The 26,757-nt window shown below is 36.4% G+C and overlaps 2 protein-coding genes across 3 annotated transcripts in view; both read left to right on the top strand.

Moving 5' to 3' along the window:
* Ipo11 (importin 11) overlaps positions 1-26,757 on the top strand; it is a 182,722-nt gene that overhangs the window by 113,138 nt on the left and 42,827 nt on the right. The window contains exons 28-29 of the mRNA XM_060385692.1: positions 3,680-3,801; positions 25,027-25,122. Coding sequence (XP_060241675.1) covers positions 3,680-3,801; positions 25,027-25,122 — 218 coding nt within the window. The remainder of the gene's footprint in view (positions 1-3,679; positions 3,802-25,026; positions 25,123-26,757) is intronic.
* Lrrc70 (leucine rich repeat containing 70) lies at positions 8,525-12,087 on the top strand. 2 transcript variants are annotated; one of them, XM_060385691.1, is made up of 2 exons: positions 8,525-9,489; positions 10,967-12,087. In XM_060385691.1, the coding sequence occupies exon 2, from the start codon at positions 11,241-11,243 to the stop codon at positions 11,814-11,816; it is 576 nt and encodes a 191-aa protein (XP_060241674.1). In that variant the 5' UTR covers positions 8,525-9,489; positions 10,967-11,240; the 3' UTR covers positions 11,817-12,087. The 2 variants fall into 2 exon arrangements, with proteins under 2 accessions (XP_060241674.1, XP_021519923.1); XM_021664248.2 differs by having other exon boundaries at positions 8,525-9,524.

Genomic DNA, 26,757 nt, shown 5'->3' with positions numbered 1-26,757 from the left:
CTTTCTTTGTACTTTTCTTTTTCTTAAACTTGAGTTTTTAAATTTTTTATTATTTTTATTTTTGTGTGCATGTGTCTCTGTGGGTGTGTGCACTTAAGTGTGAGTGACCACAGAGGCCAGAGTGCCAGATCTCCTAGAGCAGGAGTAACAAGTACGCTATGTAACAGCTCCAAGCTGCTGGACGTGGATTCTGGAAGAGCAGTATGGCATGTGCTCTTCTCTCTCTCTTGTGTACACTCTCGTTCTTTCTTTTGCCCTTGCTCTCGCTTTGTGTGTGTGTGTCTGTGTTGTTCTTTTCTATTAACAGGGAGTCAGTAGTAGAAATGTAAAGGGAATTTCTATCCTTAGGCTATTTGAATGTTTATCTACTTTTTATTTTCACCCTCCATATTGTTCTGGGACATAGAGTGTGTGGTATTAAATCTCTTCAGGGTATTTCTTTTGGAGTTAGAACTGACTTTTAACTCATAATTTGTGTGTGTGTTTTACAATACTTTACTATAATCTATTTTACTCTTTCAGTCTCCTACTCTTTTTAGGACTCCATAATCCTATCCATTCGCTGTTTTATTTTACAGTTTCTTGAAAGCACCTTTCTCTCACGTGCTGCAGAATCTTTATATAGTGTGTGTTTCCCTTTACCCAGAACAGCTGTCTCTTTGATTCCTAATCAATTTTAATCTAGTTTAAAAATGTGTCTTCTGGGAATCTGTGCCCATGTCTTAAGCTTTCTGTTTCGCTCATGTACTCAGAGCGAAACAATATTAAATCCAAATAATATTTGGATAATATTTAATAAAAATATTAAATCCAATAATTTTGGGAGCAGTGTAGTTATCATCAAGGAAAGTGAAGTACCAAGAGTGAATACCTCCTAAAATTTTGTACCTTCTGCCCCTTAAGTGTTCATCCTAATTTTGGTCCTGCTTATGTATCATGCCTATGAGCTATGGCCAGTGTGCGAGGAGTAGTCTTTGGTTTTTATAAAGACCATGAAATAAGAAGAGGTTTTACATTTTTTTTTTTCAATTCAAAAAATAAAAACTATTTTTTTTAATGTGTTTTTTCAAGACAGGGTTCTTTGTGTAGCCTTGGCTGTGCTGGACTCACTTTGTACTGTCAGGCTGACCTTGAACTCACAGAGGTCCTCCTGCCTCTGCCTCCCAAGGATTATAGGCATGTCCCATTGCAACAGGCTAACAGCATTATATACTGACATGAACATTATAGTTTGTTGTAGGAGGATAAATGGCCTGTCATTTGTTTGCACATTGTTTATTGGTGATATGGACAATGAGCAATTGTTATTGGGGCTATAGTGGCCCACAAAGCCGAAACACTTGATACTTCACACATTTTTGTAAAAACCTGCTAACTCCTTGTATTCTAGCTGCTTATTGAGTAAGTTTCCTGCTGGCCAGCTTACTGTTAAGTGTTGCTGTTTATTAAATATTTTATAATAAATGAAATGTGGTTTAAATAAAATTATACTGAAATATTTGGTTTTGCTGATTCATTTTTTATTTCAACAGTGTGTATCAATGTAGCCTCCAGTTTTAATCAGTTACTTTTTTATCTTTTCATTGGTTTATCTTTGAGATAGTATTTTGCTCTGTATAGTTTGAGGCTGCTCTCAAATTTATTTTTAGGTTAGACAAGCCTTAACCTCTCAAGTACTGGATTATGAGCATGAGGTCCTACATGACTTATTAAGTATATTTAATAATAAAACTCCGTAGTTATTTTTATAATGGTTTTGATTTGCTTTTTAAATATTTTTACGTTATATTAATTTCAATAAACTTCTATATAGCATTATACCATGTTTTTAAATTAAATATGAATTGTAGACATAATGGTATAAACTAGACTCTAGGTATACGCTAGACTGACTTGATCCAGTATTATAGTAATAATTTTACAATACTTCTCAGTCAAAAGGCATATCACCTCTTTTAGTTATAAAGTAATTAGGTTTAAATAATATCATATTGATTTATGTCCTAATATACCTTAATATTTATTAAAAATAATAATATAGGGCCTAGAGAGATGGCTCAACAGTGAAGAGTGCTCTTGCTGAGGACCATAGTACAGTTTCCAGCACCTACCCAGGTGACTCACAGCTTCCTATAACTCTAGCACTGGGGAATCCAGTGCCCTTTTCTGGCTTCCACCAGTACTTGCATGTGTGTGCACAAAGCTTGACACAGACACGCTTATATAGTACACATAATTTAAACATCTTTAAAAAATACATAGACATTTAAAGTTATTTTTATTTTATTTTTAGAAGACACAATTACTTTTTTTCCCCACAATTACTTTCAAATAAAATGTGTTTCTCTGTTGGAACAAGACTTTAATTTTTAAATGATGATACTGTGTTAGACATATGTACCTTAATTTTCTCTTCCACCCTGACTTTGGGGTCCTATTTTAAAGATAGGAGTTAAGAGGATTGCAGTGTTAAAACTGGGAACTTTGTTGAATTTAATAGTTCCTGGAGCACCTTGTGGACGTTGCTGTTTTTTAATTTGTACCATCTCAGGTGCAATACATACTGCAGGGAACTCAAATATAAATAGATTTCATCTAGTAACTGCTTGCCTGTTAATTAAAATCATGTGACTGTTAAGTAGGTGAAATATAGCAGTCTTTTTTTTTTCAAAATAATTTAGTTTATGTGCATTAGTATAAAGGTGTCAGATCTCTTGGAATTGGAGTTACAGACAGTTGTGAGCTGCCATGTGGGTGCTAGGAATTGAATTCAGGACCTACTAGAAGAGCAGACAGTGCTCCTAACCACTGAGCCATCTCTCCAGCCCCAAAATATAGCAGTCTTAAAGTAGAAAAAGAATAAGATTCTAAAGGTGACTTTTATGTGACCAGATTTTTAAGGTAGTGGTTTGGCATTAAATATTTATTTCTTTAAAGGTGATAGTAGCAGAAAAGTATAAATAAACCTGATAAATATGTCATTTAATATTCACGATCAGTTTTCTTGATCTTTCCTAGAGAAGGAGTGAGGGATATCTGCCAAAAGACAGGCCCACTGTGAATGTTAATCCAGTCTAAAAACCTTCTCACTGCAGTGCATACCCTTGGGTTGGAACACATCACTGAGCACCTTTCCCTTGCTGAGTCAGCACATAGAATCAGTCAGCTCTCCTGTTCTGCAGTGTGTAGACTTAGTTTACTTTTAGCTTCATTGATATTTATAGAAGTTGTAGGAAGTGATTTACTCTTTTTCATAGAGATTCTGTAGGTTGAAGTTGCAGGCGTTCTGGTCCTCAGAGAAGGAGGAATAGCAAATCAGACTAGCAAATTACAGAACATTGAAGAGTAATCACTAAATTGAAAAACAACCTATCATCTAAATAGAAATATGTGTACTTGGCAAATTTCTAGTGAGAATGGTCTTGATTTATTCATTAAGTGAAGTTATTCAAAAATACTCATTGGCTACATACAAGTTTTGAATACATGTCTTTGTCTCTCATTAATTGGAGTCAATTTTTGATTTTTCTTAAATTTCTCTCCAAACCAAAGCTTATCCCAAATTACATCAGTTTTGTGGTTTCATAATTGAAACTATGTCTTAGGTTTTAGCTGTCAATAGCACTTATTCATGTACAAATAATATTTCAGATATGCTGAGATGTCTTCTTTCTTCCAGATGGACCAGCTTTTAGGAAATGTGATTGAAATGTGGGTTGATCGAATGGACAATATCACACAGCCTGAAAGAAAGAAACTTTCAGCTTTGGCTTTACTGTCTCTTCTGCCTTCTGATAATAGGTAAGGAAATGAAACATTGATTTCTTTTTCTTTTTGTGTATTTTTATGTGTATTGGTGTTTTGCCTGCATGCTTTTCTGTTCACCATGTGTATGCAATGCCCTTGGAGGCCAGAAGAGGGTGTTGGATCCTCAGGAACTGGAGTCACAGATGGCTGTGCACCACTCTGTGGGTGCTGGGAACCCAGGTCCTCTGGAAGTGCTCTTAAGCTCTAAGCCATCTTTCTAGCCCAAAGCTGGTTTCTTTTAAAACATAACATAGCTTGGCCTGGTGTCCCAACACCCTGAAGGCTAAGGCAGCCTGGACTGTAACAAGAATGGCTTAAAGGAAAAAAAATGATTATTTGAGTGCCCAAGAAGCATGTATCCTGAGCCCACAGCTGCAGTGGTGAGTTCTCAATTCTCGGGTTACTACCCAGTTTGTGGAAGAAGAACTTTGTTTTCCATCTTTCTTCCTTCAGCCACTCTAGAAGGACTCCCTCCTCCCCTTTTAAAGACATAAAAGCAGCTCTGAAGGCATGATACTGTATGAGAAAGATGACTTCAATATGTTAGATCTTCATATTTTAGGGAATTTTTAGAGAATTTACGTAATGATAAATTAATGGCATTAAGTCTATTAAGTTTTTCTGCAGTTGTTCAGTATAACTTCGTATGTCCTGTTTTAACAGATTCTTAGCTAAAATAATTTTTCAGATTCTTAATGTTGAGTTTGAATTTCTCTGCCTTTTTTAAAGGTTAATAGTATTTTCACATAGAGGGTAGTATTGCCCTCAGCTCCTGTTTGTTTGTTTTTTTAATTGAAAATAATATCTAGGCTTATTTACAAATGCCATCTTTTATTGTTTTCAAAAGAGTTTTTCTTAAAATTCATAGGTTAAGCCAAACTATTACTTGTAGAAACAAATGATAGTAATCCTTTGGTGTCTGCTCTCTAAATTGATGATCCATTTTCCAACTTCAGAAACATTCAGTATGTGTGTTTTTAAGAGCTTCACACAGACATGTTCTTTGAGAATTTTGAGTTTCAGCTTCAGGTATGCCCCAGTGGACCGTAGTTAATGTAAGCTACTTGAATGATTTACACAGGGATTAGCAAAGCAGCAAAATGTATGCATATAGTGCCTTGCTTTCTTGGAGAAAAGGCTTTGTGATAAGATTTTCTGGCTATCAGATTTACTGTGCCTGCCTTGATTGGTCATGTGCTCACCTATAATTCTCATCATAAGAATATTGTATGAAGAGTTAGTGTTTGGGAATTTATTTTAATTTAAGAAATTGTCAAGTCATTATATACTTTTATAAACTCTTTAAGTTTTTGTTTGTTTGTTTGTTTAGTTGTTATTGTTTGAAGACAGTGTCTGACTATGTAGTCTGTTTGGCCTTGAACTTAGTGTGTGGGCCAGGTTGGCTCTGAATATAAGGTATTCCTTCACTTCTGCCCTTTGACTGCTGGAGTACAAGTGTGTGCCACCAACCCTGGACATTGTGATTTTTCAAATACATTAGACTAGTAGTATTTTAAGATAGAAAAGTAGGTTCTGAAGAGTAACATTTTGTTGTTTTGTTGTGATAAAGGCATCAAGAATAGGTGTTTTATACATACAAACATATACATGCTACATATATATATACACACGTATATATGTATACATATACACATGTATATGTAATATATTATATTACATTATATATTATAATATATATTATTATTATATGTTATATAATTGGCTCACAGTGTAAGCTAGAAGTTCAGAATCTTGTAGACCCTCTTCCTTTTGTTTCCTGCCTCATGAGTTTTGATTGGATTAATCTGATTATTTCTAAATGGATATTCATCATAGTAGACTTAAATCTTCATCTTGTTTTTTAAATTATACTAAGGATATAAAGCCATTTTCATGCAAATACATAATGTACTTAAAGATATTTCCCAATTTTTATCTTTTGAAGTAAAATTAGTCTATTGTAGTATTTATCTATAAGCCCTAAAGTCAAAGAGAAAGGATTTGAGGCAAGATTCACCTGCCTTTTCTTTGTTTGTTTTATTTTTCCTTCCTGCCCTTTCTTGGGGCTGGAATCCTGGGCCTTTCTTTATATAGCAGCTCACTGTCATGGGAACTAACTGGTGTTCCCAAGAACAACATTAATCCCTTCCGTTAGCAGTGTCCCTTATGATCTCATTACCTTCTACTAGATGCCACTTCTGGGAAGCTCTATCACCCACCTCTCACCATTGCCCCATGGAGAGTCGTGTTCTAGTCAGGCAGTTTCCACCTCTTGCGGGAGAAGCATGTTTCAAGTGGTTCTGCCGAGCCGTCTCCCACCTGGGGAAGCTTATGTGATACAAAAGCTTCTGGCTTATATTTGATTGATTGTTGTTTACTGATTGACTGTTTTGAATGTTGTGAAAATCATATGTAAACACATATACTTTGGTTGTTTACAAATTGTTATGCCCGAGTTCAGATCTTCTATTACTTTTTGACTATAAATGAGTTATTTAATTTCTTTGTGTTTGTCTCTTTAACTATGAAGCCAGGCCAAAAATAATGCATCTTTTAAAGCACTGATGTTGATGCTGAAATAATTCATCTAAGAATTTGGTGCATCCTTTCCAAATGTTAATTGTGTTATGCAATTCATATTAAGGAACTAATAGAAATTTCTTGCTTTTGTTAATGCTGTAGTAGTTACTGTAGTTTATTGCATTTATTGCACAGAATGGAAAATAATACGTTTAATGTTCATGTTTGAGAATAATTATTGTGTTCTACCAAAAGAAACTTGTTCTTAGATTAGTGAGTACATAGTGTTATTTCTGTATCACTAAACTGTTTTTGATGCATGCAGTGTCATTTTCAGAGGAGCACTGAAATACTCTATACATGTGCAGGCAAATGGTAATGTTGTTATAATGGCACTATTAGGTTTTTAATACATTAAATTTATGTGTGCCAGTCTATGTGCTGTGGCAGGTGTGTAGGTGTGAGAAGACAGCTTGAAAATTGGATCTCTACTTCTGTGACGTGGGTCCTGTGAAATGAACATCAGCCGTGGTGGTGGGTGCCTTTTCCTGCTGGGCCATCCCCCTTGCCTCTCCCTAATCTATTGCTTTCACTGTTCTAGCTGAATTTAAATGAGTTTTTACAGACACAGACAGAGTTGTTTTCTTTTTGTGGGCATTTGATCTAAAGTTTTCACTTAGTGATTTTATTTCTAAGGAATGTTAGAAGGGGTATGTTGCTATTTGGAAAAAAAATTTAAAATAAGAACAAGTTTCTTTTGGCAGAATGCAGTGATTTTATGTAATTTCATAAAGGTTATTTATAGTTACTGAAAGAGAATTGTGTAGTCACACCCCCTACCCCTTAAATTTGCAGGTAAGGCAGTACCTAGAGACCATTCAAGCGGAAAAGCTGTGGAGGAGCAGGAAGCTCTCCTGTGTTCTGATCTGATCTTTTTTTTTCTTCCCTTTATTTTGAATTTAATAGACTCATCCTTTCACTCTTTCCTATGACTTGTTTGATTTAATTGAAAATAATGTGTATAGTGCCCTCCCCACTTTGTATGTTACTGAAAATAAGTAAAAAAAATTATTGATGGAAGTCAGATGTCAATGGCTAAAAATATATAAATAGTTCACTCAAATCTATGTATTTACTTGTATGTGGGTTCATATGTACGCTGTATGTGGCACATATATTAAAGTCACAAGACAACTTTTGAGAGTTAGTACTCTCACATTGTGGAGACGGGGTCTCTCTTTTTCTCTGTCATGCTGTGTATCCTAGGCTTGGATGACTCTCTTGTTTCTGTCTCCCATCTCACTATACAAGTGCTGAGATTAAAGATGCATACCTCTGCATCTGGCTTTTTTACATGATTCTGGGATCCAACTCAGGTCACTAGGCTTGCATGCCAAGCACTTTTACTTGATGAGCTGCCTGGCTGGCTCCTAAATCTTTATTTAAATTAAAAAAAAAAAAAAAAGAAAAATTAACTCAGAGGCAGGTTTCTTTTCATGCTAAAGTATTCAAACTAGTTCAGACATTTGTGTAGAGTAATTCAGGAACTTCTTTTTCTCTTTCTGCAGTGTAGGGGTGTTAACTTGTGTGTGAAAGCCAGGGTTCAGCTTTGGGTGTCTTCCTCAGTCTGTCTCCACTTTATTCTTTTCATGGTAGGGTCCCTAACTGACCCTGTAGATGGCTGTAGATTTAAGTGGGGTGGGTGGCCAGCAAATCTCAGGGATCTCCTCCTGCCCTGCCTTCCTCACAATGGGCTTAAGCACAGTCAGCTCTTCTGACTTGGGTGCAAGTAACCTGAACTCAGGTCTCAGACCTGCATAGTGAGCACTGCACCTGCTCAGCCATCTCCCCGCCTTCTCCTTAACCTTCGTGCCAACATAAGCTGATGGTAATAATTCATTGAGGAACTTTATATTCTCCTGCCACCCAGGCCATATGCCTTAATTTCTTCAGGCACTAAGTGATAATCAGTATTTTGTGCACAAAAAACCTTTTTTAAAATTTAAACAGAAAAATCTCAGGATAATGTATTCTTTGTTAATTATTCTAAAGTATTGGCTGATTTTATGTGCTGTTTTTAAATGAATAAATCTTCAAAAAGTATTTGAAAGTAAATATGTTAATGCATTTAAAATTTCTTGGTGTGGTAGCCCATGCCTTTCAGCCTGACTCAGGAGGCAGAGGCAGATGTAAGGCTAGCTGGTCTCTATGTACAGAGGGTTCCAAGCTGAGCAGGGTTACATAGTGAGACCCTGTCTCAGAAAAATAAAAATCATTTTATATGCTTTTATTTCAGTGTGCTTCTTCTGCTTAGTAATTGTGTTGCTGAGCCAGCAGATCCTCAACTCTGACCTTAAAAATTCAGGTGTGGTGCAAGCTATAATCCTGTCTCTAGGGAGTACAGACTAGCTCTGGAGCTCTCAGTCAATGAGTTCAGGCTCAATGTGAGAACTTGGCTTAAAAAGCAAATTGGAAGTCCTCCCCTGCTGTCTGGCCCTAGCCTATCAGGTCCAATCAGGACTGTCTGGATCCTCTTCCTCTGTGGGCTGGCTAGGTCACCCCACAAAGAGGGATAGGGAGGGTGGGACCGGGAGATGAGGGAGGAGGCTATAACTGGTATACAACGTAAATAACTTAACAATAACAATTAAAAAATAAAACTTTTTTTTTCCAAACAAAAAAAGAAAGTTGGAGAGTGATAGAGGGGGACACTAGTGTCATTGCTTATCTTAAAACACACATACAAATACACAGAGACAATATGTTTTGTTGATAACTAGAGACAACTTATTTAGATTTCGAATACCTCAAGTTTTCAGGCATTTGGCTTTTAAAACCTCTTTCAAGTTGTAGGAACTACTTAGGCATATATATTAAGTAGATTGGACGCATTCTGAAAAAAATACATTCCTGAGATTTCCTTTCAACAATACTTTTGAAGCATAGATAAACTGACTTCCTGCCTCTCAATTTCCTGTATCCATGGCAACCCCTGTTTTACCCGTTGACTGTAGAGGAACCAGTGTGAAGAGTGGCGTTTCCTGAGCAAGCCTTGACTTTAAAATTCAAAAAAGGTGGAATGCAGGAGGTCAGCAGTGGCCCAGAAAGAAACTGAGTTAAGGAATGGTGCTCTTCAGATTTAAAACAAGAGCCTTTGCCTAAGTAAGCCAAGTGGTGATACAATTTCCTTATTCTTGGTAAGATTATTTAAGTACAGACTTGTAGCTGAAATGAATTTTGTGGAAAACTACAGCTTGATTTTCCTGTAGTGTTTATAGTTTCATAAATTGTTATTTGATATTAGGCTTTATGTAAAATATGGGGTATGTATTAAAAAATTGTTATCCTCCCATCATTTGCTATGTTTCTTGTAGTCGGTTGTAATAATGTATTTTAGCAAACATTTTTCAGTTTATTGAGTTTGAATTATCTTTGCTAAAGAGTGGGTTTCATAGGTTTGATTGATTGCTTTGTTAGCAATTCTATCTCAAATGTTCATTGTAGCATATGTCACTGTCATAGTATGTGTTAACATACGGTTTTGGCTTATCCTAGTATAAATAGATTACTGAAGTTTTGGTATTTTGATACTTTCGCTTTAGGACCTTTCTTATTTAAAGTTTGTCTTTGGAGTCAGTTCTAATGTGGAAAAATTATAGACTGGGTTACATGTGGATTATCATTTTCTCTTCTTTGCCTGTGTTTATTTCTGATTGTTACCTGATTTTTTTGTGTCATTGTATAAAGGAATACTAGGATATTTGTATTCTTACCAACTCTTCCTGGGAAACAGACTAACAGGCCTTTCACAGTCCTTAGAATTTTCCTAAAAGTACAGTTTTTTGGTATCTGATTGGAAATAATGTCTCATGTAAGTGAAAGTGAACTAATCGTACTTAATTCTCTTGTAACATTTTATTTGGGTAACTAATATTGTTTATGAAGATCTAAAAGGCTTTGTTCAGTTAGAACATTTGTATTTTCTATCTCTAAGCAGTTTTATAAAATGCTTAGAGCCTGAAATATTTAAAGGTCTATCAGAGCTTTATGATTTTTATTTGCAGTCTAATTGGATGTCCTTTACTCCAAGAAGCTTGTTTAATGCTCTATAAATGTCTGTATTTATAGAGGACTTGCCACTGTGCTCGGCAGTATTACCTTTGTTGTGCAGTTGTTCTCAGAGTCTTGATTCATCGAGCAGTAAAAATTTAAGAACATAGATCGCAGAGTTTCAACATCTTGTATCCCTTGATTATTTGTATCTAGAAAGTAATAATTTAACAAAAAATGCCCTTAAATGTTTTTACAAAAGTATCATTAAATGGTCTTACAAATCTTGATACTGTCATTATGCCCTTTGAAACATGACAGACTTTTGCATTTAAAAGTGTCATCAATGTAAAGTGCCCCCTCCTAAAGCATGTTATGATTATAAACGTTACTAGGGATGGGGTTAGTAAAATTAACAATCTTAAGCATTTGATCTTAACTGATAATTATTTAGACAATTTAAACCTGATACATTTAGCTTGTTAAACAATTTAAGTTAGAAACAATAATCTTAACATTGATAATGATACATTTGAGAATATGGGAGCATCTTTGAAGATCCTTAATCTGTTATTTAATAATCTTACAGAATTACATCCAAGGGTCCCTAAGCCATTGTCTTCATTGACTCATCTTCAGGCAAATTCCAATTTTGTGAATGCAAACTTTTGAGTCTTCAAGACTGGCTAGCCTCGTCAGCCATTGCTGTAAACATCTGTTATCAGAATCCCTTATCAATGTGTGGCAGAGCAGTATGATATAGTAAATGGACCGACATTACAAATTGCCTTTGCCTTCGACCAATCTATCCAGAGCTTGGGCTATAAAAATCTCTTCATATTCATCACAAGACCACTGCACTAATGATGACCGGGTATAAAGTAACCACACGTGGGAACCATTTGGAAAACACTGTGACTGAGAGCATTACTGTCTGGGAACGGATCCGTGCTTCACCTGCCAGTAGAGTTTCTCAAGAGAATACACCTGGTACTGCACTAGAGACGACTGCACTTTTACCTGTGCAAATACAGCTTACTACTGTTAACTTGAACCTGGAAAAACACAGTGCTCTGCCGATTGATGCCTCTTCTGTGTCAGGAAAAACACCTCTCACTTGTACCCAAGACGTTGAGAAGCTGAATGAGGCTTTTGACATTTTGCTAGCTTTTTTCATCTTAGCTTGTGTTTTAATCATTTTTTTGATCTACAAAGTTATTCAGTTTAGACAGAAACTAAAAGCACTAGAAAACTCAGTGGAAAATAGAGTTGAGTATTACAGCTTTTATCAGTCAGCAAGGTATAACGTAACCACCTCGGTTTGTAACACCTCCCCAAATTCTCTGGAAAGTCCTGGCTTGGAACAGATTGGACTTGATAAACAGATGGTTCCTGACAATGGGGCACAGGTCATTCTCTTTGAACATTCTGCTTTATAACTCAACTAAATATTGACTATATAAAACCCTGTAGTACCATGTGGACATAAAACTTAATCCTTCTTATAGAATTATGTAATATCATTAAAATGTTTACTAGTTATATGAATAAAGTGCATTTATTCTCTATATATTTTCTTTGATATTGACCATGATAAGTAACCAACATTCTGAGTACTGAACACCATGTTAAATATCTCACAAATCATGTTTATTTCTAAAGTCTTGTAAGATTGTACTATCTATATTTAAATTACAAATAAGGAAAAATAGGGAGAGAGCTTAAGTAATTTTCCAAAAATCGTATGACTTATGACATGTTTTATGTATGTTTGACTTGAGCTGACGCTTTTAATTTTATGCTTTGTTGCTGCCTAGGCACTAGGATTATAATGTTGAAAAATTAGCTGTGGCTTCTATTCTTGCTAGAACTTGAATCTGGGAGATACATGATTAGAATACAGTATGCTAAGTGATGCTCTTGGAAACTTTTTTGCTGCTTGTGGTGGTAGGGGTAACTTTATGAAAAATTTAGAAGTTTTAAAACTATCATTTTTTGCATAGAACCACACATCTCCTGGTGTCAAGAGGCAGAAGCAGGCAGATTTCTGTGCGTTCCAAGCCAGTCAAGGTTATATAGAAAGGCCATGTGTCAAATCTAAGACTAAGCAACAACAGCAGAAACAAAAACACTGTTATCAGGAAACATAAACCCAGTGAAGACAGCTGTCAGAAAGGTTACTCTGTTAGAGAGATTAATGGCCAAGAAAGAATGCTGCTCTCTAGGACCTAAAGTTCAGTACAGTTAGAGTTGCTTAGGTAGTGTGAGATTTGCAGCTAAATGGAGCAGTAATGGGTTTCATTTTTTTATCCTGAGGACCACAGGCAGTTTTTGAGGAATTGAAGCAGTAGAAAGATATTATGAAATTAACCCTGTTGTAGACAAAATTTACTCTTTATAGACAGAACAAAATTAACTGGGTAAGAAGCAGAACCATTAATCCGGGCAGAAGATGCTAGAGGCCTGTGCCAGGGTAGGGGGTGAGGGGCAGAGTGGATATCAACAGTAATGCTGAAGTTGAAAGACCTGTTTTGGTGATTGGTTGTGAGGTCATAGGTTAAGGAGAACTAAAAAATGTTAATGCTTTCACCATAGGCAATTCTGTATACATTCTGGAAGCTGAGAAATAAATATATAGAGGTGGAGGTTCAAGATGATCAGTTTTGAGTTGATAGACTTGGAATATATTCAGTGTCCCCGTGTAAATACCTGGCAAGCAGATGTTCAGGGTCAAGGTTTAACTGGTAAAGCCAGTACACATTTATCATCTAACACATTGAAGAGAAACATTTGCTACCAAAGCCACAAGCGCTTAGGTCAGAATTTTGAAAAAAACAAGTAAGCAAGGAAGATTAGGATATGAGCTTTTAGACTCTTTAATATAGGTATTTATTAATGGAAATCAAGTAATGGAGTGATTTCTCTATCAGCACACATTTGTAGTGTGTACTGCATAATATTAAACACATAGTAAGCTGGGCAGTGGTGTGTATGCCTTTAATCCAAGCACTTGGGAGGCAAAGGCAGGCGGATCTTTGTGAGTACGAGGCCAGCCTAGTCTACAGAGTGAGTTCCAGGACAGTCAAAGCTACACAGAGAAACCCTACCTGTCACACACACACACACACACACACACACACACACACGGCAGAAAGAGAAAAACAAACAGTAAGCATTTGTGATGGTTAATAATGACCTGAACCACAAATAAGTAGATGATCAAGTATGTCTTGTGTGTCCTTCCTTTCTATCCAGTTTTTATACTTTATTAAAAGTTAGTATTATCCATATAATATTGTTCTAAAGCATTCTGATGTGTTTAACCATGTAGTAATTTTAGCTTTTATAAGATGGGAATACTTATAAGGAAATTTTATATTGTACAGTGCCTCAAACTCAGATTCACCCAGAAGTGGTGTTCGTGCCCCATTTCTGTACCACCATAGTCTTTCCACATTGGGTAGGTGTGGAACAGGTCTGTTAGTTTTCAGGTTTGGTTTTGTTTTGCGACATAGTCTGTCTATGCAGACCAGGCTGGCAGAGTGTTGAGATTAAAGGTGTGTGCCAACATGCCTGTCTAGTTCTCAGCTCTAACAAGTTGCTGATGCTGCTGGTTGGGAGACCCGGGGCTTGAAAACTGCATAAAGATATGTGAGATAAAAATGAGAAGGATCTGAGGAATTAGTTTAAGATGCAATGGAAGTGGTAACAGGGCTGAGAGATGCTCCGTGGGTAAAAAGTACTTGCTCTGCGAGCCTAAGGACCTGGCTTTGAATCCTTAGAACTTGCAAACGAAGTGTCTGTAGTTGCCGAGGTCCTGTGGAAGGTGGGAAGCAGAGACATGAGAACCCTGCGAGTGTCTAGGCCACCTAGCCTGGCATTAAGCAGTGGAAAATAACCAGAGATCCTGTCTCAAACAAGGTGGATGGAGAGGATGGATGCCTGAGGTTGTCCTGTGCCGTCCATGTGTCAGACACACGTTCACTCAGAAGGGAAGCAATGATAGCGATTTCCTCCTCATCCACTCCAGAGTTTTCAGTGTTCAGCTCTTTCTGCCTCGTTGATGATTTCACGTTGGGGGAGTGATTATTTAAAAAAACAAAATAATTTCCATTACATTATTTATGACTAAAATGAACTTTTTTTTTGTCATGAGGCATTTTATTAATGTTTCTTTTGTTTGTTAAGTCCTCCAAATTCCTTGTATTCCAGTTGTTTTCATTTAATAGCTAATGGTACATTTAATGGAAGAAAATGCAAACAATGCAGAAGTATGTTTAGTAAAAGGTAAAAGTTTCTTCATGCCCCCAAACTGAAATCTTGTCTTAAAGACATTCAAGAGAAACATAACTGTATGTTTGGAGTTTAGAAAAATCCATATGAGGATATATACTTTGATCTTAAAGGTCCCAAACGTAAAGACTCCAGTAGTATGAGACAGAAGCTTAAGCAACAGTTTTTTTAAATCATCCATTTTATATGTATTTTTATATATAACTTATAATTAATTTAGAGTCAACCAGAAAACTTTAGTTCTATCAAGAGCAATCTATAAATGGAGCTGTAGTCAATCACATTGGTTTTTATGAAGTATTCTTTTTGTGCTTTGTCAGCAGGTGCTGTCTTTAAAATGTTAGTCAACTCACAGTTTTCTGTGTTTTGGCATTTTAAGTTTAAAAACACGAAATATGATTGAAGTAATATGTGTGTATGTTTTTGCTACAATTACTCTATTTTATTGTTTTATCTTTTGGTTAGCCTTATAAAGCTTACTTGTCCATTTTTTAATGTCTGTATCTTTTTATCGTTTATTACAAGTTCTTGCCTTTACCATTTACTAAAAGTACTCTGAAATACTCAGGCTCTAATTTAAAATAATTACTTATCAGAGGGATATTTTAGAAACTGTATCTCTCTCTTTCAGAATAACTGAATACAACTAAAACATTCTTGTCAGTGCAATAGAGATATTTTGCTACAACTGAAAACATCTGTGATAACTTTATTGATGTATAAATGTAACACAGAAGCAGATATGTCCATGTATGTCAACTTTGGCCAAGAAATAGAATGTTCAAGTATGATATTCGCATGTTGTTGGCAGGGGGAGTGATCTCTCTTTCTTCCTCTCTGTTGAGTTTCTAGTACATGGCCATAAACTCCATTCTGTTCTTAGTTGTATCTTTGGAAAATGTATTGCTCTTGTCAGATAATTTTCTATGGCAGTCATTCTTTCTAACCTTAATATGTAAGGTATATTTCTTTGTATAAATATTACATATATATATTCTTTGAGACACTTATGTTTTGGCTTTTAAACCCTCTCTTTCCTCAACAGCTTGTTTACTCATGAAAGCCTCTTGACCTCTGTCTTCTAGTATGGCCCCACTTTGAGTTTTATTCTTAAGGTAAACTGAACTAACCTGGCAGGTGCAGGCAGCAGAACTGCCAGCAGACAGAAAGGCCCAGAGGTAGAAAGTTTGTGAAGGAGAGCTGTAAGGATAGGCAACATATGGTGAGAAGGACTGGCTAAAAGACTGTTTGCAGCTTAGATGTTTAAGTGTAGTTTGAGTTTGAGGCCAGCCTAATCTACATGGAGTTCCAGGACAGTCAGAGGTGTGTAGTGAGACCCTATCTAAATGTGTGTATGTGTGTTTTCTAGAGTATATTATTCTCATCTCATCTTAGGCTGAGCTGTGTGGCATATGGGACTTTAGGACTTTAAAAGTTCTTTAGGACTTTAATTCTGAATACAAGCATGTTTTCATACAACTTTAATAATAATGTCACTACTGTTGGCTTTTTATTTTATTATTTTTATGTGTATGGGTATTTTGCCTTCATGTTTTTCTTTCACCATGTGTATGCAGTACCTGTTGGATCCCCTGGAACCGGAGTTATACACAGTTGTGAGCCTCCATGTGTATGCTAGGAATTAAACCCTCTGTCATCTAAAAGAGAAGACAATGCTCCGAAGTGTCAAACCATTTCTTCAGCCCTGGCAGTTGCCTCATTGTTTTTACTTATTTATTTTTTATTCTTATTTTTACTTTTTTGTTATTTTGAGACAGGGTTTCTCTGTGTAGCCTTGACTGTTCTGGACTTGCTTTGTAGACCAGGTTGGCCTCAAACTCACAGAGATCTGCCTGCCTCTGTCTCCCTGAGTGCTGGGATTACAGGTGTGCAGCACCATACCCAGCTCAGTTGCCTTTTTTAATTTGGCCTAGGGTATAGCTTTGATTGCCTCATCATATAGCTTTGCTTTAAACAGTTTCCGGCATTGACTGTGGTGGGGTCTTAACCTGATCCCCAGATTTCTAACTAACAACCAAGGTTGGAGATGAACTTACTAGGTAGTGTACTTACCTAGTATGCATGAAACTCTAGGTTTGATCTCAGTACAAAAACCAGGTATGGTGTGGTGTGGCAGGAAGATCACAAGTTTAAGATCCTTTATTACTTAACAAGATTGGTACCAGATTGGGTTGCATGTGACTTGTACTAGACACTGTGATCATTCATTTTTATGTACACTTAGTATGTTCTTCCTGGACACTGCTTCCTATACATGCAAAATCTTTCTCTTGCAAAATGAAAAGGATAGAGAGTTCTACTTATTTTATGATACAATATGTGGTAGCTTGAATGAGAATGGCCCCCAAAGCTCATACATGTTAATAATTGATTCCTTTGGGGGGATACAAAGTGAATAAAGTATAATTAATAAAAGTTAAAAAAAATAAAAATCAGTAAAGTGAAAAAAAAAATAATTGATCCCCACAGCTGATGGACCTGTTTGGGAAGGATTAAGAGGCGTGGCCTTGTTAGAGAAGATTTGTAATGAAACAGGCTTTGGGGCTTCAGAGGACCCAGTGCCATTTCCAGTTAGCTCTTTCTCTGCTTCTAGATGTGTGCAGCTGTTCCTGCTTCTGTGCCATGGCTCTGGTACCTTAAGCCCAATTAAAACACTTCTTTTATAAGTTACCATTGCCATGATATTTTATCATAGCAATAGAAAAGTAACTAATACATTTATCTTGCTCATATTTTTTAAAAATTGTGTTACATTTTTTTAGTATACCACCTGCAGGAATTGTTTTTCTACTTCTACAACATAGATTCTGAAGGTCACAGACAGGTCTTTAGTATTGATGATAAGTGCCTTTACCCACTGAGTCATCTTACTAGCCCCAGATCACCATCTTAATTATTTATTGTAATGTTGGGGATAATGGTTTGGAGGTGGGGCAGAAAGTCTTATGTGCCTGTGCAGTAACAACAGACAAATAAAAACCCAGGTAATTGAAGGACTAGTGTATCACGCATATAAAGACCTGTGTAAGATCCTTGAGTTAAAGAAAATAAGCTTTGTTTTAAGATAGCAAATTGTGGGGCTGTGTTGGGTGCTCAGTAGTTAAGGCACTTGTGACTCTTCCAAAGGACCTGGGTTCAATTTCCAGTCACAGATATCTATAACTTTAGTTTGTGGTAATCTGACACCCTTTTGTGGCCTCCACAGGCACCAGGCTCACAGGGATGTACATGCATGCACACGGGCAAAGGCATCCATGTGCATAAAAAGAAATAATCTTTTAAAAGAGGATGAATTCATGAACTTTGAATTATGAATGTTTAGCTTCTTCTTGGCAGTCATTTCTCAGGGGGCTGGATTTCTTCGTACACTTTCTTATGATCATGCAGAGAATTACTACTTAGAAAGGAGTATGTTTCCATTTAGGAGACAAAATGTTTATAGCCTAGATTCTAGAAAGTGTCTAAAAGAGAAACGTTTTCAGTGTGAACATCAGTACTGTCATAGAGTTCCATGATGTAGAGACTCTGGCATAAATCTGTTGACTTTGGCTTTCTAGCTTCCTTTGATTCTTTCAGTAGATTTCTGTTTGTTTACTCTTGTTAAGTTGTGTAAATCAAGAAATACAGTGGAGAATATTTCATCTTGTTGTTGCTTTTAGATTTTAGTAGCTCCTTTTTTTCTGTTTTTTTTTTTTTTTTTTTCCTCTGCAAGAACTTTATTAGGAGGGAGGGGGAAGGGGGAAATTCCTTTTTTCTTAAATTACCTGAGCTCTTCATAACTCTAGTATTTAAAATATAATAATTCAAGAATGATTTCAGGTTTTAAGTAGGTGTGATTTATATTAGAGATAATTTTAAAGTGGTTAACATTCTGAATATTTTCTTTGGCCTGCTACTGTGAAAATTTTGTACAGCTTCAATTTTGACGTATAAAATTGTACTGAAAGTTGATTGGAAATGTCAATGTTTCTGCCTACCTGTTTTTCTCCTAGGACAGGAGGAAGAAGACAGGATGAGAATTTGTAAGGTCGTCGTTTAACAGAGAGAGAAACTAAGATTGTGCTCTTAGATAATTGGCCAGTATCAAATTCTCACTAGAGAAATACTCAAATTGGACAGACAGGCACCAGAGACCCATTCACCTTAACCAAATAAGTATTAAAATCTTCAGTTTGTTTTGTCTTTGGTGGATTAAGGACATTTAGTTTTCCCAGCATCTCTTGTTTGAGTTCATGATGATATAAGAGAAATAATTCAAAACTAGCTCTTTTAAAAATCAGTGAACAAACACAGGAAAGATTGATTTTATGTATTACCGATTTTTCAGAAGCAAGAAAAAAAATCACTTTTCATTAGACAACATATTCTGTACATATCTCATTTTTATATACCCCCGTGAAATATTAACCATTTAAAACTAGTTTTATTCCTGTGCATCTTAGTGGAAAAAAAAAAAAAAAAGAAAGATATGAAACTTGTATGTAATTGGTTTATACAGTTTTTATTTGCTGGTTTCAGGTTTTCCTGCCTTCATGTATCTAATCTTTGTGCATATGAAGAGTTAGTTACTACACGACAATTATCCCCTGGGATCAACAGGGAATTGTTTCTGGGATTCTTTGGATAAAATCTGCAGGTGCTCAGGCCTCATATCTAAAATGGTGGAATTGGAAAAGCCATGCACATTCCTTTTACTTTTCATTGTCTCAAGATGACCTACAAACATCTGAAACAGAAATTCCTGCATAAGTTACACTCCGCTGTTAGCAGCTAGAGTAATGAAAAGTCTGTACGTATTCAATGCAGTTGTAAATTTTTTTTCTTCAAAGTATTTTGACTCATGGCTAGTTGACTACATAAATGTGACTCTGGCAACGACGAGGGCTGAGTATGCTTGAACAGTACAAGCCAGTGTTTTAACAGCCCCTGTTGGTGATGGGGTCTAGGTCAGAGGTAGAGTGCTTGCCCAGCAGCCTGGAGGCCCTGGATGTGAGTTCTGGCATGGGTATGGGTGCAAGTCCTAGCGTGTTCTTTGTGTGGCACCATCAGTTTTTATGACAGAAAAGTGAAAGTGAGAAGATGAAGGAAGAACAAATTTAGGTCATTAACATGGCTCTCCTTCAGTTTCACTTGTTTATTTTTGTAGTAAATTTATTTTATGTGCATTGGTATTTAGCCTGCATGTATGTCTGTGTGAGGGCGTCAGATCTTGGAATTACAAACAGTTGTGAGCTGCCATGTGGGTGTTGGGAATTGAACCTCGGTCCTCTGGAAGTGCTGAGCCATTTCTTCCAGCCCACAACTCTCCAATCTTCTTGACGTTAAAATCCCATTGTATTTTTTAAAACTGAGTTTTCACAAATAGATTTATGACTCACTTCTTTTCTGGGTCCGGGTTTCTATCCAGTATGAAGTAATCAGTTGCATACTTTAATCTCTAGATCAGCTATTCGTGACAGTGAGTATGGTTGTTGTTTGTTTTTGTGTATGTTTGTTTAATGTTTCATGAACATTGGTGTGAGCACACAGATGTGCCATCAGTGGACAAGCTTTGCACCCAGTTCTCTTCTTTTATCATGATGGTCCCAGGCATTGAACCTGATTGTCAGGCTTGGCATCTTCACCTGCTGAGCCACCTTTGCCAGCCCAACTGTAATTTTAAAAAGAAATAAGACATAAGAAAACTCCAGAAAGAAAATAAAGAAAAGTCTGTAGCATTAGGGATCATTAATTTTCTTGATATTTATCGAGTGTATACATATATCATTTTATCCTATGGGGTATTAAAAAATAAACGTAACACATTTCTTGTTCAAGTTGTGTTACGAGCAGAACAGTTCTGAAAAGTCAAAGGACAAAAGAAAATAATAATGACAGGTGCCACCTGGGTCTAAGTGCAATGAGTGAAGATCTTTTATTGTATTCAGAAGAGTGCCTTGTCATGTGGGTGAGAGAGTAGTCAGGGAGGCTTCATGCCAAAAGTGTAAGGAAAGAAGTAATTTGAGAAAGGGAGAGCACTGAATGCTGGCTTCTGTGAGGATACTGTGCACATCTAGATAGATTATAGGTAAGCTCGTCAGGGACTGTAGATTCCTAGGCCTTCCTGGTTAAGATGAAGTGTCCGTCTCAGTAAGCGCTGGGTGGAGGGGTTAAGAATGATTTCCAGCATCAGGTTTCAGTAGCTGAGCTCAGGAGTCAGAGGATGGTACACTGAGAAGTAAAACCCTGCTCCTGTATAGAGTGAGTGGTTTCCATCAAAAACAGTGCCTAGATCCTAGCATGTGCTTACGGAAGTGGCAAAAGCAAAATTATCAAAATTATCTTTTTTTTTAAATGTTAGTAATGACTTTTTTTTTTTTAAAGATTTACGTATTTATTATATATACAATGTTCTGCCTGCCTGTGAGCCTGCACGTCAAAAGAGGTCACCAGATCTCATTATAGATGGTTGTAGTTGCTGGGAGTTAAACTTGGGACCTCTGGAAGAGCAGCCAGTGCTCTTAACCTCTGAGCCATCTCTCCAGCCCTTGAAATTATCTTTAAGTACAAAGTCCCACCCTAATTCTAGAAAACTATTATAAAAAAATGAGATTGGTTCTGAATTTGTGCACAGGAGTAGAGAGAGTGTGAGCAGAAAAGGGCTTGGGGAGGGGTCTCTCCTGGAGCTTATACTCAGGTGATGATAAACTGTCTGAGGTGGGCGCCAGGAACCAAATCCCACTCTTCTGCAAGGGCAGTTATGCCTAACTGCTGAGCTGTCTCCCCAGCCCCAGGGGGGAAAAACAATCAATCAATCAATAAATAAATAAAAGCTTCATTATAAAGTTCATTACAAAGCTGGGTGTGGTGCTTCATGCCTGTTCCCAGCACTCAGGAATCAGAGGCAGGCAGAGCTAGGTGAGTCAGGGGCCAGACTGGTCTACAAAGGGAATCCAGGACAGCCAGGGCTACACAGAGAAACCCTGACTTGAAAAACAAACAAACAAACAAACAAATAAGTGAGTAAAAGTAAACTTTTACAAGTTGTGTTACTAGGAGGAAGGCGTTATATAGTAGTAGTAGCATTAGACAACTTTGTGATGTCTGAATGTGTATTTATTTAAATATATAGTCTAAAGCCTGGAGTAGGGGTGAACACCTTTAATCCCAACCCTTGGGAGGTAGAAGAAGGCGGGTGTCTAAGTTCAAGACCATCCTGGTCTCTCAAGATAGCCAGAGCTACATAGACTCTGCCTAAAGAAATAAATATCTATTCTGAATGCCAGCAAAGCACACGTGACTTTGCCTTGTGGTTTTCTCTATTATCTGGAAACACTTTCTTCTAACTGCTCCGTGAATAATAATTAAGGTGCTTCTTCTCGAGAATGCCTTTTAAAATGTGAGTGGTTTGGAGATCCTTATACCATCTAACTTGTCTTTTTTACTGATTACAGAATGTTTCCCTTTTATTCTTCGGTTCCTCCTCCCTAGAGTCAGCCCTCTCCATTCAAAGCCAGCTTTAGCTTCTGATCTGTAGAACTTGGAGTCTGTCTCTCTTCTGGCACCCGAGGGATAGATACTTTAGAGTGATGCTTTTTGCCACATAGTACAACACAGTTACACTGACATTGCCAAATACCTGTTAGGAAAATTCATAAATAAAATTTTGAGAAAGCATTGATTTTGATTCCTTGTAAAGTTTCCAGTTTTTCCTGGGAGTGACTTTGATGCATAGAGCTGATGTTAGAGAAGTTTAATATATTCTCCCTAAAACTTTTGAAATAGATGCCTGGGCAAGCTCCCTGGGAAGGGAGGGCAGGGCTTTCGTCTCTTTAATCCAATACAGTCAGTGTTAAGAAGAAATCGCAGATTCTGCTTACCTTGGCATCTCTAATGGCTCCATGGTGATTTGCTACTGAGTGTGAGGTAATGGCCATATTCTTTCTGTATATGTTTTGTCTTCAGACCCAAATCTAAGCTTCATAAACAGGCAAGGAAACTACAGATCACATAATATGTAGTTAAATTTCTAATGAAAATCTTGGCTTTTTTTTTCTAGTATATATCCCTCTGAATCAAGCAGAATGTATAGACTTAATGTTTTTCTAAGATATTCTGTAGTTCTAAGAGAAAGCAGTCATTAATTCATAAAGTACATCCTCATGAAATAAGATGTTCTACTCAAACAGGAATGTATCCGAATGACTCCTACCCATGAGGACTTAGCCTTAACATTTGTTGACTTGGTTCTCCAATCACATTCTAATGTACAGGCACAATCTTTTGACTGTACAAATGGGGAAGTGGCCCTGACTGCTGAACATTTTCTGTTGTTGTTTTTTTAAGGCAGGGTCTCGCTTTGCAGCTTGGAACTTAATATATAGACCAGGCTGGCCTTGAACTCTAGAGATCCACCTACCTCTGCCTCCCTACTGTTGGGATTAAGGTATACAACACCACATCAGTGCATTTAAAAGTTATTATGCACGTTAATGAAGTCTTTGTAACACAGGCCACTTCCCTTGTAGGGGTAATGATACAGTCCTGGACACACTCATAATTTATTCGGCTATTTTAAAATTCCCATAGTATAACTTAATTATACCATGTAGTAGTAGCTGGCTGCTTTTACTTTTTGAAAAACTGATTATATAAGTTATGGTTCCTGTATAGCAAAAATATACAGTATTGACAAATTTATACCTTTCTATAACCATTGCCTTGCTCATGTTAGAAAGTAGTTATCTTACCGAAAATGTTGCCTTGTTTTTCTTCCTGGAAAGCCATTGATCCAAAGGAATGCTCTAAGATCTGTACAAATATTTGTGATAGCTTTGCCTTTTGAACATTTTGAGTCTAACTTGTTGTTCTCACCATCATGCTTTAGAGAATCCCTCATTTTGCCTGGGCAGTTCTTTGTCTTTGCTGAGTGTATTCTGTTGAATATATCCATGGGTCTGTGTGTGTTCAGATTTATTCATTGACTAGCTGATGGGCATTTGTGGGCTGTTTGCAGTTTGAGACCATTAAGGCAAAGCTATCACAAATATTTGTACAGATCTTAGAGCACTCATTTGGATCTTGGGCAGATACCTGGAAGTAGGATTGCTTAACTTTGTTGAAATGTGACATAATTTTTAATGTGAACATTGCATGTTAAGTTGTGAACAATATGTCAGGCTTCTCACTGTCATGTAGTATTGCCTGTCATCTGTTTTCATATTTCAGGGGTATATGCTGAAGGGATGCATCTGCATACACGTGTAGCCTACTCGTGTATCTCTCGTTCTTAGGACCATCCATATTGTGAATTGGCCTGAGGCTTTCTCTTCTTGTCACTGTGTCGACAGCAAGCCCAAGCCAGCCTGTCACTACCTTCCAACAGGCATGTACTGCCATGCCTGGTGTTTTCACATGGCTTTTGAGGCTCAGCGAGGTTTTTATTCTTGCCTAACAAGCACTGTATCAGCTTAGCTATCTCCAGACCCATAGTATTGCCAATCTTTTTAATTTTACTTTTAAATAAAATTTACTGTGATTTCAGTGTGTATTTTTGTAATGCCTAATTATATACAACATCTTTTCAACTACTCCCATGACATCTGAATATTTTTCTTGGTGAAGTGCCTGTTCAAAAAAAATTTTTCCCAAACTTTTTCTATTTCAAAATGAAGTTATTTAGCTACTGATTCTGACTGATTGTTCTGAATTCTTTATATGCTGGGTCTACTATGTTGCTAAATGTTTTAAGACTATTTTATTTCACACTACAACATGTGTTTTTTCTTTTCCCTTGACAGTGTCTTTAGAAAGGCAGAGATTTTTTTGCCAGCACTTTTGTATCCTCATTGTAAAATTAGCACAAGACTATTGGAGAAAATAATCAAATCAGTGTGTGTGTGTGTGTGTGTGTGAGAGAGAGAGAGAGAGAGAGAGAGAGAGAGAGAGAGAGAGATGAGACAAGGTTTTTAACCCCAGGGATCCTCCTGTCTCCACCTTCAAAGCTAGGGTAACAAACACACATGTACACAAATGTACCTGCCTTTTTATGTGGATTCTGGGGATTAAAATTCAGGTCCTCATGTTCTCATGGTAAGTACTCTTCACCACTGAGTTATCTCCTCAGACTTTAATTCTCTTTCCCAATGCACTCATCTAGTATGTAAAGAAAATGTGCTGGTGTTCTGTGCAGTTGTAAGAATATTACCTTAAATATATTTTGAAGGCTCTTTTTTTTTCCCCTGTTTCAGAAGTAAATTGATATGTTCAAGAAAGTATTGAATTTTTTTTAAAAGATGCTGTTAAAATACTCTGGTTAATCTGTTTTCATTTTCTTATTTTTATTTTTTATTCCAGTGTTATCCAGGATAAATTCTGTGGAATTATAAATATCTCAGTGGAGGCCCTTCATGATGTCATGACAGAAGACCCTGAAACAAGAACTTACAAAGAGTAGGTGGATCATTCAGTTAATCACACTTAGAATTAAAGAATTAAATAATGTTGCATGGTGATATTTATTTCATAATATGGAGAGTATAACTTTGTCTGTTATACAGGTTTTATGTAATTTGTTTTTTAGACAAGGTTTCATGTATCCCAGGCTGACCTTGAACTTCTGATCTTTCATTTCTCAAGTACCATGATTGTGTTCCTCCTTACCTCCCTTATGTGGTGCTGAAGTTGTATATGCTGGCGAGCATACTGTGAACTGAGCTATATCAACAGCTCTACGCAAATGGTTTGCTTACAGTATTTATTAGGTGATATTTTTAAAGCTCTGCTTTATGTTATGATATTCCAAATTGAGCTGCTTTGATATAATAGTCATCATTTTGTGACTTGATAATATATTTTTAAATTGAGCTTCTAATAGTTAATGGCTGCTAGGGAAGTCCTATTTTTTATAGGAATTAGACACTGGGAAGTTGCCTTTAATATAGATAAGTTAGAATAAAAAATAAATTATATATATATATATATAAATATATATATATATAAAGACATTTTTTAAAAAAAGGGGGAAGAAAGTTCCAGAGGGAGTAAGTAGGAGGGGAACAGCGCATAAATATGATCAAAATGCATTATATACATATTATAAATAAATTACAAATATGGTCTAGCATAAATTTCTTTTTAAGGACCTTTTAGATAGGTTTTTCCTTTCAAGCTAACAATGAAGAAAAAATGTGATGAGTTGCTTTGTATTTTGTAATTAAAAAGATCTTAAAATGGTTCTTTTTGGATACCTTACTATTTTTCAAATGCTTGACTAATTCCAAAAAGTAATAGTTAAAATTATGTTCTTTTGGTGAATAGTTAGGCAAAATTATGTTGTTAAGAATACAGAAGGGTAGCCATGCTTAGTGGTGTATGCCTTTAATACCAGGAGGTGGCTCTCTAAGTTCAAGACCAGCCTGGTTTACATAGTGGGTCCCAGGCCAGGCAAGTCTACATAGTGAGACCCTGTCTCAAAAACAAACAACAAAAGAATACTGATGGAGCTGAAAAGATGATTCAACAGCTAAAATCACTTCCTGCTCTTACAGAGGACCCGGGTTCATTTTTTTAGCATCCACGTAACTGTTCACAACAGCAACTCTAGCTCCATGGGATGTAATACCCTCTTTTGACCTCTGTAGGCATCATGCATGCATGCAGTGCACAGATGTACCTGCAGGCAAACTCTCGTTACTTATGAAATAAAAATAAAAAGATATAAATCTTAAGAGTACTGATAATCTCATCCATACAAATATCAACTTTAAATTTTTAAATTAATTTTATCTTTTTGTAGGGGTAGCATTTATTATGCCTTTTACTATTTTGTTAATGGAGATATTTACCTATAATATTAAGTAAAGTTTCATGAGATTGTAGGCTGCTTAGCTTATTAATGCAACAAACTTGTTTTCTTTTCTTTACAAAGCCATTTATAGGAAATGGGAAAGATTGCCATTTGATTCATGTATTGTTGAAAACACTGTAAGCAAATATATGTTGTGAGGTCTTATTAAACATAAAAAATGTCTACATGTTATTTAGCTTTTGAAGAATTATCACAAAATAGAAATATCTAACATTTTG

The sequence above is a fragment of the Meriones unguiculatus genome, chromosome 6, assembly GCF_030254825.1.
Source record: "Meriones unguiculatus strain TT.TT164.6M chromosome 6, Bangor_MerUng_6.1, whole genome shotgun sequence".
Taxonomy (NCBI): Eukaryota; Metazoa; Chordata; class Mammalia; order Rodentia; family Muridae; genus Meriones; species Meriones unguiculatus.
Note: the sequence above shows the minus strand (reverse complement) of the source record. Positions and strands in the feature narration are given on the sequence as shown.

Excerpts from the sequence above, each read along its gene's own strand:
- Lrrc70 (XM_060385691.1), top strand. The coding sequence starts at position 11,241 with ATGATGACCGGGTATAAAGTAACCACACGTGGGAACCATTTGGAAAAC.